The sequence below is a fragment of the Grampus griseus genome, assembly GCF_964374135.1.
Source record: "Grampus griseus genome assembly, chromosome: 19".
NCBI classification, from domain to species: domain Eukaryota; kingdom Metazoa; phylum Chordata; class Mammalia; order Artiodactyla; family Delphinidae; genus Grampus; species Grampus griseus.
Window position 1 is genome coordinate 56,943,618 of NC_139013.1, and position 18,585 is coordinate 56,962,202.

The 18,585-nt window shown below is 43.3% G+C and overlaps 1 protein-coding gene across 5 annotated transcripts in view; it reads right to left on the minus strand.

Moving 5' to 3' along the window:
* The window catches only part of KLHDC4 (kelch domain containing 4), a 55,245-nt gene that overhangs the window by 18,029 nt on the left and 18,631 nt on the right, over nucleotides 1-18,585 (minus strand). For all 5 annotated transcript variants that reach the window (XM_082677072.1, XM_082677071.1, XM_082677075.1 and 2 more), the window contains one exon: nucleotides 145-237. In XM_082677072.1, coding sequence (XP_082533198.1) covers nucleotides 145-237 — 93 coding nt within the window. The remainder of the gene's footprint in view (nucleotides 1-144; nucleotides 238-18,585) is intronic.

An 18,585-nucleotide genomic window follows, 5' to 3' on the forward strand; every position in this document is an offset into this window, starting at 1 on the left:
AGGGCCCGCCTCTGCAGCTGCCCAGGCCGCTGGCCCTGGTTTAAGGGATGAGCAGCATTTTCCACGTGTATTCAGAACGGTTCTTCACATAAGGAGCCCACTCCTTACAGCTCCAGGAGACATGGTCCTCCTGTTTGTACTGACCTTGTACTCTCATGGAAGCCACCAAAAAGGATTAACTGTCTCTTCCAGGCCACCATCCGATGTCCACTCCGTCCTGAAGGACCGCCTGGTGATCTAAAATTGAACAACAAAAAAAGAGGAGCTTGGCAGATAGCGGAAGAGTAGGACATGGAGCTCACCTCCTCCCACAAACACCAAAATACATGTACAAGGGGAACGACTTGCACAGAACATCTACGGAATGCTGGCACAAGACCTCAGACCCCCGAAAGCACGAGAAAACCTCCACATGACTGGGGAGAACAAAAGGAAAAAGAAAAAAAAGTGAAAGGAGTTGGGACGGGACCTACACCCCAGAGAGGGAGCTGTGAAGGAGGAAAGGTTGCTGCACCGTGGGAAGTCCACTCATCGTCAGGGAGATCAGCCTGGACAGACGGGGAGCTCTGAAGCCTGAGGGGAGCTAACAGCCAGTTCGCGGAAGGCAACACGGAGAGTGCCCTGCACAGACAGTCGGTACAGCTGCCCTGCACTCCCCAGCCTGAGACACTCATCCACAGGCACGGGGGGCGGCTGGGTGCTGAAGCTTGGGCTTCGGAGGTCAGACCCAGGGAGAGGACCAGAGCTGGCACACGGAGACAGCCTGAAGAGGCTGCACTGTGGCAACTGGGGGTGTGCTCCGAAGAAGCCTGGGCCTGTCAGAGAGGCAAGGCGCCATTGCTGGGGGGCATGTAAGGAGAGAAGCCGGACCATCATAAAAGCTTCCTTCCTTGTACACGTGCTCTCAGTCAACGGGATACCACCTACACGAGCTCTGAGCTGGGTGTTAGCCGCCACCACCATCATGGGCTCTAGAGGCGGGCATGGGCCATCGCCACTGCTAAGACACACACAAGCAGACCCGAAGCGCTGCCCCCCGCTGTCCTGGGAGTGCACAGGCCACGACCACGAAGCCCGCGAGCAGGCCCCAAGCGCTGCCCCTGCTGCCCCAGGAGTGCACGGGCTGCCGCTGCCACCACAAGACCCATGAAGAGGTGCCAAGTGCTGCCTGCACTGTCTCCGGAGGGCATGGGCCACCACCACCAAGAGACCCGCCAGCAGGCGCCAGTCACTGTGCCCTCGTGGGAGCATGCGGGCTGCCACCGCCACTACGAGAACTGGGAGCAGGGGCCAATCGCTGCCCCCACTGCCCAAAAGGCTCAGGGGCCACGGCCACTGCAGGGAGACCAAGAGGGGCTGATCGCCATCCCCGCCACAGCAGGAGCGCACGGGCCCCCGCACCTGCACACCCCGTATCAAGGGGATAACGTCCAGCACACACTGAGGAAGGAGGCAGCAAGCATCCAGACTGAAAGCAACCCCTCAAAGCCAGACAAGATGGCAGAGTAGAGGGTCACGCTCACCTCCTCTCAAGAAAACTCCAAAATCACAGCTAACTGCTAAACAACTATCAACAAAAAAGACTGGAGGGCTTCCCTGGTAGTGCAGTGGTTAAGAATCCACCTGCCAATGCAGGGGACACGGGTTCGGGCCCTGGTCCGGGAAGATCCCACATGCCATGGAGCAACTAAGCCCATGAGCCACAACTACTGAGCCTGCGCTCTAGAGCCCGCGAGCCACAACTACTGAGCCCTCGTGCCACAACTACTGAAGCCCACAAGCCACGACTACTAAAGCCCGTGAACCACAACTACTGAAGCCCGCACACCTAGAGCCCATGCTCCGCTACAAGAGAAGCCACCACAATGACAAGCCCGCACACTGCAATGAAAGGTAGCCCCCACTCACCACAACTGGAGAAAGCCTGTGCGCAGCAACAAAGACCCAACTCAGCCATAAGTAAACAAACAAACAAGCAAGCAAATTTTTTTTAAAAAGACCGGAACCTACGAAAAAAGATATTTTACACCCAAAGACAAAGAAGAAGCCACAACGAGATGGCAGGAGGGGCACTTTCACAATATAATCAAATTCCATACCCGCCAGGTGGGTGACCAACAAACTGGAAAATAATTATATGGTAGAGGTCCTCCCACAGGAGTGAGAATTCTGAGCCCCACGTCAGGCTCCCCAGCCTGAGGGTCTGGCCTCAGGAGGAAGAGCCCCCAGAGCTCTTGGCTTTCCAGGCCAGCAGGGCTTGAGTGCAGGAGCTCCACAGGACTGGGGGAAACAAGAGACTCCACTCCTGGAGGGCACACACAAGATTTCGTGGGCAACGGGACCCAGCACAAAGCAGTGACTCCACAGGAGCCTGGGACAGACATATCTGCGGGTCTTGGACGGTCTCCTGGGGAGGCAGGGATCAGCTGTGGCTCACTGTGGTGGCAAGGACACTGGTGACAGAGGCCCCAGGGAATATGATCAATGTGAGCTCTCCTGCAGGTCACCATCTTGGCACCAAGACCTGGCCCCACCCAACAGCCAGCAGGCTCTAGTGCTGGGATGCCTCAGGCCAAACAACCAGCAGGGGAAACACAGCCCCACCCATCAGCAGACAGGCTGCCTAAAGTTGTAATGAGCTCACAGTTACCTCTAAGCACACCCCCTGACATGGGTCTGTCCACCAGAGGGACAAGACCCAGCTCCACCCACCAGAGGGCTGGCTCCAGTCCCTCCCACCAGGAAGCCAGCACAAGCCCAGCACCAACCTCACCTACCAAGGGCAGACACCAAAAACAAGAGGAACTACAATCCTGCAGCCTGCAGAAAGGAGACCACAAACACAGAAAGTTAGACAAAAAGAGATGACAAAGAAATATGTGCCAGATGAAGGAACAAGATAAAAACCCAGAAGAACTAAGTGAAGTGGAGATAGGCAAGCTACCTGAAAAAGAATTCAAAGTAATTATAGTAAAGATGACCCAAGATCTCAGAAAAAGAATGGAGGCACAGACCGAGAAGACACAAGAAATGTTTAATAAAGAGCTAGAAGATTTAAAGAACAAACAGACGAACAACACAATAACTGAAATGAAAACTACATTGAAAAGAATCGACAGCAGAATAAATGAGGCAGAAGAATGAATAAATGAGCTGGACAACAGAGTGGTGGAAATTATTGCCACAGACCAGAATAAAGAAAAAAGAATGAAAAGAAATAAGGACAGCCTCACAGACCTTTGAGACAACATGAAACACATCAACATTCACAATATAGAACTCCTAGAAGAAGAGAGAGAGAAAGGGTCCAAGAAAATAGTTGAAGATATTATAGCCGAAAACTTCCCTAACATGGGAAAGGAAACACTCACTCAAGTCCAGTAAGTGCAGAGAGTCCCATACAGGATAAACCCAAGGAGGAACATGCCAAGACACATATTAACGAAACTGACAAAAATTAAAGACAAAGAGAAAATATTAAAAGCAACAAGGGAAAAGCAACAAGTATCATACAAGGGAATCCCCATAAGGTTTTTTCAGCAGAAACTCTGCAGGCCAGAAGTGAGTGGCATGATACACTTAAAGTAATGAAAGGGAAAAAGCTACAACCAAGAATACTCTACCCAGCAAGGCTCTCGTTCAGATTCGAAAGAGAAATCGGAAGTTTTACAGACAAGCAAAAGCTAAGATAATTCAGCACCACCAAACCAGCTCTACAACAAATGCTAAAGGAACTTCTCTAGGTGGAAAAGGCCACAACTAGAAACAAGAAAATTATGAATGGGAAAGCTCACCAGTAAAGGCAAACACACAGAAAACGTAGGAAATCACCCACACACAAATATGATATCAAAACCAGCCATCGTGAGAAGAGGAAAGTACAGATGCAGGATATAGGAAGTGTGTTTGAAATTAAGAGACCAGCAACTTAAAACAATCTTGTATATATTCAATACACAGACTGCTTTACCAAAACCTCATGGGAACCGCAAACCAAAAATCTACAATAGATACAACAGACACACACACACAAAGCAATCCAAACACAAGACTAAGAGAGCCATCAAATCACAAGAGAACAGAAGAAGAAGGCAAGAAAAAAGACCTACAAAAACAAAACAATTAACAAAATGGCAATAAGAACATACATATCGAGAATTACCTTATGTGGAAATGGTTTAAAGGCTCCAAACAAAAGACACAGACTGCCTGAATGGATACAAAAACAAGACCCATATATACGCTGTCTACAAGAGACCCACTTCAGATCTAGGGACACATACAGTTTGAAAGTGAGGGGATGGAAAAAGGTATCCCATGCAAATAGAAATCAAAAGAAAGCTGGAGTAGCAATACTCATATCAGACAAAATAGACTTTAAAATAAAGACTGTTACAAGAAACAAAGAAGGACACTACCTAATGATCAAGGGGTAAATCCAAGAGGAAAATATAACAATTGTAAACATATATATACACCCAACATAGGAGCACCTCAACATGTAAGGCAAATGCAAACAGCCATAAAAGGAGAAATTGACAGTAACACAGTAATAGTAGGGGGCTTTAACATCCCACTTACATCAATGACAGATCATCCAGACAGAAAATCAGTAAGAAAACCCAGGCCATAAGTAACACGCTAGACCATCCAAAAGCAGCAGAATACACATTCTTCTCAAGTGCACATGGAACATTCTCCAGGACAGGTCACATGCTGGGCCACAAAGCAAGTCTTGGTGGATTTAAGAAAATTGGAATCATATCAAGCATCTTTTCCGACCACAACACTATGAGATTAGAAATCAATAACAGAAAGAACTTTAAAAAAATAACAATACAAACACATGGAGGCTAAACAACATGTTATTAAACAACCAATGGATCACTGAATAAATCAAAGAGTGAATAAATAAATAACTAGAGATAAAAGACAATGAAAACACGGGAATCCAAAACCTATAGGATGTGGCAAAAGCAGCTCTAAGAAGGAAATTTACAGCAATACAATCTTACCTCAGGAAACAAGAAAAATCTCAAACAACCTAACTTACACCTAAAACAACTAGAGAAAGAAGAAGGAAACACAAAGTTAGTAGAAAAAAAAATCATAAAGGTCTGAGCAGAAATAAATAAAACAGAGACAGAAAACAATAGCAAAGATCAATGAAACTAAAAGCTGGTTCTTTGAAAAGATAAAATTGATAAACCTTTAGCCAGACTCATCAAGAAAAAAAGGGAGACGGGTCAAATCAATAAAATTAGAAATGAAAAAGGAGAAGTCACTACTGACACCACAAAAAATACAAAGGATCATAAGAGACTACTACAAGCAACTATATGCCAGTGAAATAGACAACCTAGAAGAAATGGACAAATTCTGAGAAAGGTACAACCTTCCAAGATGGAATCAGGAAGAAATAGAAAATATGAACAGACCAATCACAAGTACTGAAATTGAAACTGTGAGTAAAAAACTTCTGACAAACCAAAGTCCAAGACCACATGGCTTCACAGAGGAATTCTATCAAACATTTAAAGAAGAGTTAACACCTATCCTTCTGAAACTCTTCCCCAAAACTGCACAGGAATAAACATTCCCAAACTCATTCTATGAGTCCACCATCACCCTGATACCAAAACCAGACAAAAATACCACAAAAAAAGAAAATTACAGGCCAATATCACTGATGAATATAGATGCAAAAATTCTCAACAGAATACTAGCAAACCAAATACAACAATACATTAAAAGGATCATACACCGCGATCCAGTGGCATTTATCCCAGGGATGCAAAAATTCTTCAATATACGCAAATCAACCAGTATGATACACATTAACAAAGTGAAAAATAAAAACCGTATGATCATCTCAATAGATGCAGAAAAAGCTTTTGACAAAGTTCAACACCCAGTAATGATAAAAACTCTCCAGAAAATGGGCAAAGAGGGAACGTACCTCAACATAATAAAGGCCATAGGCCATAGATGACCAACCCACAGCTAACATCATTCTCAATGGTGAAAAGCTCAAAGTATTTCCTCTAAGATCAGGAACAAGACAAAGATGTCCACTCTCACCACTTTTATTCAACATAGTTTTGGAAGTCCTAGCCATGGCAATCAGAGAAGAAAAAGAAATAAAAGGAATTCAAATTGGAAAAGAAGAAGTAAAACTGTCACTGTTTGCAGATGACGTGATACTATACATAGAAAATCCTAAAGATGCTACCAGAAAACTACTAGAGCTCATCAATGAATTCAGAAAAGTTCAAGGACACAAAATTAATGCACAGAAATCTCTTGCATTCCTATACACTAACAATGAAAGATCAGAAAGAGAAATTAAGAAAACAATCCCATTTACCACCGCATGAAAAAGAACAAAATACCTAGGAATAAACCTACCTAAGGAGGAAAAAAGACCCATACCCTGAAAACTATAAGACACTGATGAAAAAATCGAAGATGACACAAACAGATGGAAAGATATACCATGTTCTTGGATTGGAAGAATCAACACTGTCAAAATGACTATACTACCCAAAGCAATCTACAGATTCAGGGTAATCCCTATCAAATTACCAATGGTATTTTTCACAGAACTAGAAAAAAAATTTTTTTAATTTCTATGGAAACACAAAAGACCCCAAATAGCCAAAGCAATCCTGCGAAAGAAAAACGGAGCTGGAGGAATCAGACTCCCTGACTTCCCACTATGCTACAAAGCTATAGTAATCAAAACAGTATGGTACTGGCACAAAAACAGAAATATAGATCAATGGGACAGGATAGAAAGCCCCAAAATAAACCCATACACCTACGATCAATTAATCTATGACAAAGGAGGCAAGAATATACAATGGAGAAAAGACATTCTCTTCAATAAGTGGTGCTAGGAAAACTAGGCAACTACATGTAAAAGAATGAAATGAGAACATTCTCTAACACCATACACAAAAATAAACTCAAAATGGATTAAAGATCTACTGTAAGGCTGGATATGATAAAACTCTTAGAGGAAAACATAGGCAGAACACTCTGACATAAATCACAGCAATATTTTTTTTGGATCCACCTCCTAGAGAGTAATGAAAATAAAAACAAAAATAAACAAATAAACAAATGGGACCTAATGAAACTTAGAAGCTTTTGCACAGCAAAGGAAACCATAGAAAACAAAAAAAACCCCACAGAATGGGAGAAAATATTTGCAAATGAAGTGACTGACAAGGGATTAATCTCCAAAATATATACACAGCTCATGCAGCTCAATATCAAAAAAAAAAACAAACAACCCAATCAAAAAATGGGCAGAAGGGGCTTCCCTGGTGGCGCAGTGGTTGAGAGTCCACCTGCCGATGCAGGGGACATGGGTTTGCCCCGGTCCGGAAGATCCCACATGCTGCGCAGCGGCTGGGCCCGTGAGCCATGGCCGCTAAGCCTGCGCGTCCAGAGCCTGTGCTCCGCAACAGGAGAGGCCATAACAGTGAGAGGGCCACGTACTGCAAAAAAAAAAAAAAAAAATGGGCAGAAGACCTAAACAGACATTTCTCCAAAGAAGACAAACAGATGGCCAAAAAGCACATGAAAAGATGCTCAACATCATTTATTACTAGAGAAATGAAAATCAAAACTACAATGAGGTACACCTCACACCTGCCAGATAGCCACCCTCAAAATATCTACAAAGAATGAATGCTGGAGAGGGTGTGGGGGAAAAGGAACCCTCCTACACTGTTGGTGGGAATGTAAATTGGTGCAGCCACTATGGAGAACAGTATGGAAGTTCCTCAAATAACTAAAAATAGAGCTACATATGACCCAGCAATCCCACTCCTGGGCATATATCCAGAGAAAACAATAATTCAAAAAGATACATGCACCCCAGCATTCACTGCAGCTCTTATTTACAATACCCAAGACATGGAAGCAACCTAAAAATCCACTGACAGAGAAATAGATAAAGAAGATGTGGTATGTATACACAATGGAATATTACTCAGCCATAAAAAAGAATAAAATAATGTCAGTTGCAGCAACATGGATGGACCTAGAAATTATCATACTAAGTGAAGTAAGTCAGACAAGGACAAATATCATATGATACCATTTATATGTGTAATCTAAAAATATAATAATAATACAAATGAACTTATCTACAAAGCAGAAACAGACTCACAGACTTCAAAAAAAAGTGATGGTTACAAAGGGGAAACGTGGAGGGGGGAGGGATAAATTAGGAGTTTGCAATTAACATATACACACTACTATATGTAAAATACATAATCAACAAGGACCTACTGTATAGCACAGGAAACTCTACTCAATATTCTGTAATAACCTATACAGGAAAAGAATCTGAAAAAGAATGGATATATGTATATGCATAACTGAATCACTTAGCTGGACACCTGAAACTAACACAGCACTGTAAATCAACTATACTCCACTATAAAAGAAAAATTAAAAATAAAAAAGAACCACTTTTTACACCAATTTATCCTGTAAGCACTTACTGGGTACCATCAAATTTGACCACAAGCTACCAAAACCATCCTGAGTATAACTAACTATTATAAACTCTAGAATAAAACAGGAGAAAATCTCTATGACCTTGGCATAGATATAGATAGAAGCTAACAAACTGGACTCCATCCAAATAAAAATCTTCAGCTCTTCAAAATAAACCATTAAAAAATAAAAAGGCAAGTGATGGACTGGGAGAAGTATCTGCAAATATATATCTGCAAGTGACCTGTATCCAGAATATATAAAGAACCCTTACTATCTTATCAGTAAGATAAACAACCCAATAAAAACACAGGCAAGGGCTTCCCTGGTGGTGCAGTGGTTGGGGGTCCGCCTGCCGATGCAGGGAACACGGGTTCGTGCCCCGGTCTGGGGGGATCCCGCATGCCGCGGAGCGGCTGGGCCCGTGGGCCAAGGCCGCTGGGCCTGTGCGTCCGGAGCCTGTGCTCCGCGGCGGGAGAGGCCGCGGCGGTGAGAGGCCTGCGTACCGCATAAAAAAAAAAAAAAAAACCACAGACAGAAGATCTGAACAGAAAGTTCACAAAAGATATGAAAACAAAATTCACAAAAGATAGAAAAATTATGTATAGACATACAGACGACTAACAAAAATATGAAATGTGGTCAAGGCCATTAGATGTCAGCTGTTTAATACCAGAAGTGAGCTCCTCCCTGCACCCCCCGGGGGGCCTGAGACAAGAGACAGCACCCAGAGCTGTGAGGCCAGGAAGCCCTGGAGCTGTGGGGAGGGTGAAAACGGGACAACAGCTCCTCACAACTGCCACACAGACTCAGCACACAACCTAGCAATGTGACACCAGACATTTACTCAAGAGAAATGGGAACACAGGTTCACAGACACCTCCACGTGTTCAGAGAAGTTTTACTAACGGCTGTCCAAAGCTGGAAGCGGTGGAAAGTGCTCCGAGTACACAGATACACAAGGTGTGGTGTGTTCATCAGACAGAACACGCGTCTGCCATGGAAAGGAGCCACCTACTGACACACACCACGACGTGGACGGTCTCAAATACACCACAGACGAGGGAAGCAGGGAGATGGAGGAGCGTGGACTGGGTGATTCCACTTGTAGGAGATTATAAAAAGGCAAAAGGAATCCCTGGTGACAGCAGCTGCCTGGGGCCCAAGCTTAGGAGGGAACTGACTGCAAAGGGGCAGAAAGGAACTTTGCAGGGTGATGGAATGTTCTGTTTCGGGTATGGGGGTGGCTACACAGGTATATATAGTTGCTGAAATTCAGCTAACTGTACACATAAAAGGTATACATTTTATAGAATGTAACTGTATCTCAATAAAATGGATATAAAAATACACAGCAATAAAAAAACAGGAAAAGGGACGTCCCAGCTTCTGGTTCAGCATATAAGGAGCCTGGAAGTTGCTACTCTGTCCTATAAAAAGCTAAACAGACTGAAAAATCCACAGTTCTTGATCTGTAAGAGAGGTGAGGACACAGGGAACACTGCTGCCCACAGACTGGAGAGACGGGCAGTGACACAGAGTTGTGCTCGTGGCAGGGGGGACATACACAAGCAGAAACCCCGGAAGGAACCAGTGCTGGGGTAGAAACCGGGTAGAAACCCTAGCTCAGCTGGAAGCCCAGTGCAGACAACTCTGAGCGTGGGAAGCCCCAGGTGGACCTCATCACCAGGGTACCCACAATATTGTAAGATGTACCGCCAGGGGCTCGACCAAAGTCCCACAGTAAATATCAGAGAAAACCCCCCTCGAGCCTCTGGCAGGGGGAGAGGAAAAGGAACCACTTTGAGAGACAACAGAGCCCTGTTCTTAACGAGGCCGGCCCTCGAGGGAAACTAGTTAACCACAATCTAAGCTGCTGTGTATTATCAGGGCCAAAATGACCTGGAGGAAGAGAAATACCCAACTCCAGCCCACTCCAGGCAGCCTGTCTCACCTAAAGGGATGGAGAAAACTGAGAAACACTGGAGAAGTTCATGGTCCAGAGGCACAGGCTTCACTAGAAGACCTAAACCCAATCAAAGAACAAGCGAACGCTTCCAGTCCCCCCTCATCCCCAGCGACCTATTTACAGCAGTTCCTTTAACAGATACATCATGTCCGGCAGTTGAGGAAAAATTACAAGGCATACTAAAGGCAAAAAACACAATTTGAAGAGACAAGCGTCTGAACCAGACATGGCAGGAATGCTGGAATTCTCAGACCAGAAATTTGAAACTAAGTTTAATATGCTAAGGGTTCAAATGGACAAAGCAGACAGCATGCGGGGACACATGGGCAATGTAAGCGGAGATGGAAGTCCTAAGGAAGAACCAAAAAGAAAGCCTAGACATGAAAACCACAGTGACAGAAATGAAGAATGCCTTTGATGGGCTTGTAGTTAGACTGGACACAGCTGAGGAAAGAATCACCGAGCTAGAGGATATCTCAATAGAATTCCTGAAAACCAAAAAGCAAGGAGAAAGAGACTGGGCGGAAAAAAGAACAGAATATATAAGGACTGTGGGACAACTACACAAGGTGTAATGTACATGTAATGGGACTATTAAAAGGAGAAGAGAGCAAGGAACAGAAGAAATATTTGAAGTAACACTTACTGAGAATTTCCCCAAGTTAAATTCAGACACCAAACTACAGACCCAGGAAGCTCAGAGGATGCCAAGCAGGATAAATGCCAAAAACTACACCTTGGTATATATATCATTTTTAAATTACAGAAAATCAAAGATAAAGAAAGTATCCTGAAAGAAACCAAAGGAAAAAACACCTCACCTACAGAGGAACACAGATAACAATTACATCCAGCTACTCCCCAGAATGCACGCAAGCAGGAAGAGACTGGAAATATTTAAAGTGCTGAGAGAAAAAACCCCATCACCTAGAATTCTGTACTCTATGAGAGTATCCGTCAAAAGTGAAGGAGAAATAAAGCCTTTATGAGACAAATAAAAATTGAGAGAATTTGTTGCCAGTAGACCTGCCTTACAAGAAATGTTTAAGGAAGTTCTTCAGAGAAAAGGAAAACAATATAGGTCAGAAACTTAACTCATCATACAGGTAACAGTTTGTTTAAAATAATAATGGCAACAATGTATTCAGTTATGTTTGCTTTTGTGCCTGTGTGCGTGAGTGTGTGTGTATATATGTGTATGCCTCTAAGGAATATATATTTGTGTGTGTATACATACTCACATATGTGTACATATAAGTGAAATGAATGACACAATGATACAAGGGATTGGAAAAAGAAATCAGGATTATCTTGTTCTTACAAGGTACTCACACCACCTGTGAAGTGGTATAGTGTTATTTGAAAGTGGACTTGGATTAGTTATAAATGTATACTGCAAACTATACGGCAACCACTTAAAAAAGTAAAAAAAGAAGTATAACTGATATGCTAAGAAAGGAGAAAAAAATGGAATTATAAAATGCTCTATTAAGACCATAAAAGGCAGAAAAAAGAGTGGAGGATAAAAACAGGAACAAATAACAAGGGCAACAAACGGAAAACTATAACAAACATGGTAGATACTATATCAGTAATCACTTTGAATGTCAATGGTTTAAATGCACCAATTAAAACACAGAGACTATCGGAGTGGATCAAAACACAAGACCCAATTACGTGTTATCTACAAGAAACACACTTTAACCATAAAGACATATATGGATTAAAAGTAAATGGAATGGGGACTTCCCTGGTGGCACAGTGGTAAAGAGTCCACCTGCCAATACAGGGGACACGGGTTCAAGCCCTGGTCTGGGAAGATCCCACATGCTGCAGAGCAGCTAAGCCCGTGAGCCACAGCTACTGAGCAACCCCCACTTGCCACAACTAGAGGAAGCCTGCACACAGCAACAAAGACCCAATGCAGCCAAAAATAAATAAATTAAAATAAATAATTTTTTTAAAAAAGGAAATGGATGAAGAAAGATATACCATGCTAACAATGATCAAAGGAAAGTAACAGTAGCTATATTAATTTCAGATGGGGCCGACTTCAAAGCAAGGAAAGGTGTCAGGGATAAAGGGGGCATTACATAACGATAAAGGAGTCAATTCTCTAAGAATACATAACAATTTTTAACAGGTATGCACCTAAGAACAGAATGTCAAACTACGTGAGGCAAAAACTAACCGAAGTGCAAGGAAAAACAGATGAATCCATTATCATTGCTAGAGAATTCAATGCCGCCCTCTCAAAAATGGACAGATAAGATACAGCAAGCAGAAATCAATAAGGATATGCCTGAACTCAACAACCATCAATCAAGTGGATAAAATTGACATCTACAGACTACTTCGTCCAGCAACAGCAGAACACACATTTTTCTCAAGCTCACAAAGATCATTCGCCAAGTCAGACTCCATTCTGGGCCATAAAACACATCGTAACGACATTAAGAGTACAGAAATCATATAAAGCCCACTCTTCGACCACGACAGAATTAAGCTAGAAATCAGTAACGAGAAAGGTAACTGGAAAATCCCAAAAAAGGCAGAAATTAAACAACACACTTCTAAACAACACATGGGCCAAAGGATAATTACCAAGGGAAATTATTAAATATTTTACGTCAGATGGAAATGAAAAGACAACTTACCAAAATTTGTGGGATGCCGTGATAGCAGTGCTTAAGGGAAACTTACAGGGTTGAATGCACATATAAGAAGATCTAAAATCAATAATCTAAGTTTCCACCTTAGGAAACTAGAGAAAGAAGAGGAAATTAAACCCAAAGTAAGCAGAAGAAGAAAAAAAAGAAATTTAAAAAAAAGAAATTAATGAAATTGAAAACAGGAAATGAATAGAGAAAAAATGAACAAAACGAAAAGCTGGTTCTTTGAAAAGATGGATAAAATCAATAAATCCCTAGCCAAGTTAAGAAAAAAAGGGACAGGATACAAAGCACTAATATCAGAAATGAGGGCTTCCCTGGTGGCGCAGTGGTTATGAATCCGCCTGCCCAGGCAGGGGACATGGGTTCGAGCCCTGGTCCAGGAAGATTCTACATGCCACGGAGGAACTAAGCCCGTGTGCCACAACTACTGAGCCTGTGCTCTACAGCCCGTGTGCCACAACTACTGAGCCCACATGCCACAACTACTGAAGCCCGTGTGCCTAGAGCCCATGCTCCACAACAAGAGAAGCCACCACAATGAGAAGCCCACGCACGGCCACTTGCTGCAACTAGAGAAAGCCCGCGTGCAACAATGAAGACCCAACACAGCCAAAAAATAAATAAATTTAATAAATGAAAAAAAAAAAGGCTTCCCTGGTGGTGCAGTGGTTGAGAGTCCGCCTGCCGATGCACGGGGCACCGCTTCGTGCCCCGGTCCGGGAAGATCCCACATGTCGCGGAGCGGCTGGGCCCGTGAGCCATGGCCGCTGAGCCTGCGCGTCCGGAGCCTGTGCTCCGCAACGGGAGAGGCCACGACAGTGAGAGGCCCGTGTACCGCAAAAAAAAACCAAAAACAAAGACCCAACGCAGCCATAAATTAATTAATTAATTTATAAATTTATAAAAAAAAGAAATGGAAGAGGGGACATCACTATAGATCACATGGAAATGAAAATGAAAATAAAGGAATACTGTGAACAATTCTATGCCCACAAATTGGATAGCCTGCATGAAATGGACCTACTTCAAACAATTGGACCTCCTTCAAACAATTGTGTGTCAAAACCCACACAAGAAACAAACAATCTGAATAGACCTATATCTATTAAGTAAAAGTAATCAATAATTAATAACTTTCCAAAACAGAAAGCCACAAGGCCCAAAAGGGTTCACTGGTGAAATCTACCAAACATTTAAGGAAGAAATTATACTAATCCTCTACAATCTCTCTGAGGAGAGCTTCTATCCTCTATCCAGCATTACCCTAATGACAAAACCAAACAAAGACATTATAAGAAAACTATAGGCCAATATCTCTTGTGAACATAAATGCAAAAATCCTCGACAAAATATTAGCAAACTGAATCCAAAAAATATAAAAAGAAGTATACACTATGGCCAGGTGGAATTTATCCCGGGTATGCAGGGCTGGTTCAAGGTTTGAAAGTCAATATAAGCCATCACATCTGACAGACTACAAATGAAACATCACATGCTCATATCAACAGCTGAAAAAAAGCATTTGACAAAATCTAATATCCATTCATGATAAAAACTCTCAGTAAACTTGGAATAAAGGGGAACTTTTCCAACTTGATAAAGATCTACCAAAAAAACTACAGCTGAAGTCATACTTAATGATGAGAAACTTGAGGCTTTCCCACTAACAGCAGGTACATGGTAAGGATATTCTCTCTCACCACTCCTTTTCAACTTCGTACTGAAAAGCTCTTGCTAACACAATACGGCAAGAAATGGAAATAAAATGTATACACATTGGGAACATAAAAACTCTCTTTGTTCACAAATGACATGATCATCTATGTGGAAAATACTTAAGAATTGACAGGAGAACTTCTGGAACTAGTAAGCATTTATAGCAAGGTTGTAGGCAACAAAGTTAATATGCAAAAGTCAATTGCTTTCCTATAAACCAGCAATGAACAAGTGAAATTTGAAATTAAAAGCAGTATTGTTTACATTAGCACTACAACATGAAATACTTAGGTACGAACCTAACAAAATATATATAAAATCTATATGGGGAAAACTGCAAAATTCTGATGAAGAAAACCAAAGAAGAACTAAGTAAATGGAGGGACATTCCACGTTCATGGATAAGAAGACTCAGTATTGTCAAGGTGTCAGTACTTCCCAACTTGATCTATAGATTCAACAGTCCCAATCCAAATCCCAGTAAATTATTTCATGGATATCAACACACGAATTCTAAAGTTTATATGGAAAGCCAAAAGACACAGAATAGTCAACACGATCTTGAAGAACAAAGTTGGAGGACTGATGTTACCTGACTTCAAGACTTACTATAAAGCTACAGTAATCATGACAGTGTGGTGTTGAACGAGTAAACAGGGAGATCAATGGAAGAGAATAGACAGCCCAGAAACAGAGTTCCATAAATATAGTCAACTGATCTCTGACAAAAGAGCAAAGGCAATACAACGGAGCAAAGACAGTCTCTTCAACAAATGGCGTTGCAACAACTGAACATCCACGCGCAAAAGAATGAACCTGACCACAGACCTTTCGCAAAACATACTCAAAATGGATCACAGGCCTACGTGTAAAGTAACTGATAGATAAGGTGGACCTATAAATGTAAAACAACTGCTCTGCAGAAGATAGTGTCAAGAGAATTAAAAGTCACAGTCTGGGAGAAAATATTTGCAAAAAACACATCTGATAAAGGACTATTATCCAACATACACAAACAACTCTTAAAACTCAACAGTAAGGAAACAACCTGATGTAAAAAGAGCTGACGTGGCCACCCGGGCACACTCACCAGGTACCCCTGCCCACCTTGTTTTGCGCTGGTGCTATCTCAATCTGGCTCTCCCACCTACACAATCCAACCATGACGTCAAGGCTGCAAAAGATGGTTACAACCTGAGCTGCCCAGTCCAGTACTTCTCTGTACAAGGCATTATTCTCCATTTATTCCACAAAGCTTTCCCCAAACCAGGTGCCCTAAAAGAAATACAACACAAAGACTCTCAAAAGGAAAGAGAAGCCTGAGCTGCCCAACCCAGCGTCTCCCCACCAGCAAATCTCAGATGAACATTTCATCACACACTGCTGTGAGGACCTCCAGGATCTTCCCTTATTCCAACCTAGAAAAAATTCCATTCTTCTCACCTTTCTTGAAATGCTTAAACATCCTAGTCTCTCTCCCCTAATGCCCTCAGCTTATTAACTTCCCTTTTAATGTGTCATTCAAACCAACCATGGTACTCATCCATGGAAAGTCAACCAAAAATCACCAGTTCCTATTCCTGAAGACTACATCCTGCTAATCTCGTCTTTAAGCATCAGTCTTGGAGTAGCCTCACCATATGTAGATGACGACCGGCGTTTCAACTTACTAAATAAATACCTCTCTTCTACTAGCAAGGGCAGCTTCTTTAAATGCTACATTTATATGCAACCTACAAGGAAAACTTACCCCACTTCAATTTCATCTTGCTAGATCTGCTCCACAAAGAGAATTTTGGATGCTGAACTGCCAACCAATTTATTTGCTTTTCTTCCTAGTTTTGTTTTTTTTTGAATTTATTTATTATTTATTTTTTAAATTCTTTTGGCTGCCTTGGGTCTTCATTGCTGCGCGCAGGCTTTCTCTAGTTGCGGTGAGCGGGGGCTACTCTTCCTTGTGGGACACGTGCTTCTCATTGCGGTGGCTTCTCTTGTTGCAGAGCACGGGCTCTAGGCGCACGGGCTCTAGGCACACGGGCTTCAGTAGCTGTGGCGCACGGGCTTAGTTGCTCCACAGCATGTGGGATCTTCCCAGACCAGGGATCGAACCCGCGTCCCCTGCCTTGGCAGGTGGATTCTTAACCACTGTGCCACCGGGAAGTCCTTTCCTAGCTGTTTATCACCCACAAATCTAGTAAGCATGTTTTCTTTCCAAATTCATGATAAAAATCCCAGACGGACAAGGTTCAGGAGGGTCTGCACCGCGCCACGACATCACCACCGCAGGTTCACGCCATCACTGGGCACTGACCCTGCCTGTGCACTCTGCACGGTGAGAGCAGCGCTCTCCTCGGAGCTGGCCGCACTCCGCAGGCTGAAGCGGCTGGCACGACTTTTCCATGTCCCGGGACCAGGTGCCGAGGAGACAAGCCACAGTGTACAGCTGCACAACAGAGAAGGGGAACGAGAAGACCACCACCGTGCCGGGCAAGCAACGAACCCCCTTCTGAGAAACTGCCTGTTACAGTACTTTACAAGTACAACCTGGGAAACAGGTTTTCTTTCAAAAACTAATAGGTTTGCTTCCAATTCTACTTCAGAAAAGTACACAGGAGAGCCCAAAACGCTCCCAATGTTACTCCAGTAACCGTGAATGGAATGGCCCAGTGACCTATGGAAACAGCACCAGCGAGCCAAGTGATCTCTAGATGACTCCCCAGAGCCGAGATGGCCAGGTTAGGGCCTCCTGCAGCCTCTGGCCACAAATCTGATGGGTGTTCTGTCCTTTGGTGAGCCAGGCATTAAGGACTCAATTAACTTTCTGTGGCAGCAGCCAAGTACCACTGTGTTTTGTAACCAAAAAGGGAAATGTTTTCTAAAAAAAGACTCCATATACCCCTTTAGAAAATAAAGCCACCCAAAAAAGCCTGTTTATATTTGAATCTCCAACAGGCACTTTTCAACTGCCGTCACTCCTAAATATGGAGTCTTAAAAAATTAACATGTCCTACTCAGCCAGCTCTATAAGCAGCGCAAAAATACATGTGTACTGTCGTGGGAGTGAGCGCTTCCAGCGCATCTGAGCTGCGTGCAGAGCAGCGCTGCGGCAGGGCACACTGCCACTCAGCACCACCCAGGCCCCTTCCAGCCAGCTGCTGTGGTGACATTTACAGAAGACGCACACGCGTCCAATAGCTCCATGGGCTTCGGGTACAAACAGAGTGTTAAGCACTCAGTATGCAAATGCTTCCCTGAGTTATCTGAAAGTTTACACCTTACAAAAGATACACCATAGTACCATGCTGTTCCCGAGATATTTACTGAGCAAAGGAAAAATTCCTCTCACCATCCCAGAGATTCAGGGCCACACAGGCCGACCTGATGGGGCACTCAGTCTAGTGGCCCATCCTCAGAAAAGGAAAGGGCCCTCCTCCAAGAATGGTTCCGACGTGGAGAGCAGGAAACGCAGGCGAGAGCATCTCTCCCTTCATCAAACCGGGCACCTTCAGAATTCAGCGCCGCTTTTCCAAGTACCACCAGACAACAAATTTGGGACTTAGTAAGTGTTTACTCACATTGCACAGAACAACTAGTAGCAGTCTCTAGAATCCAGGCAGCCTATCAAACTGTGCCCTTCTACTTTAACTATTACTATTAGTAACGAAACCATTTATGGAGTGTTTATATAATAATAACCCTACCATAGCGGAG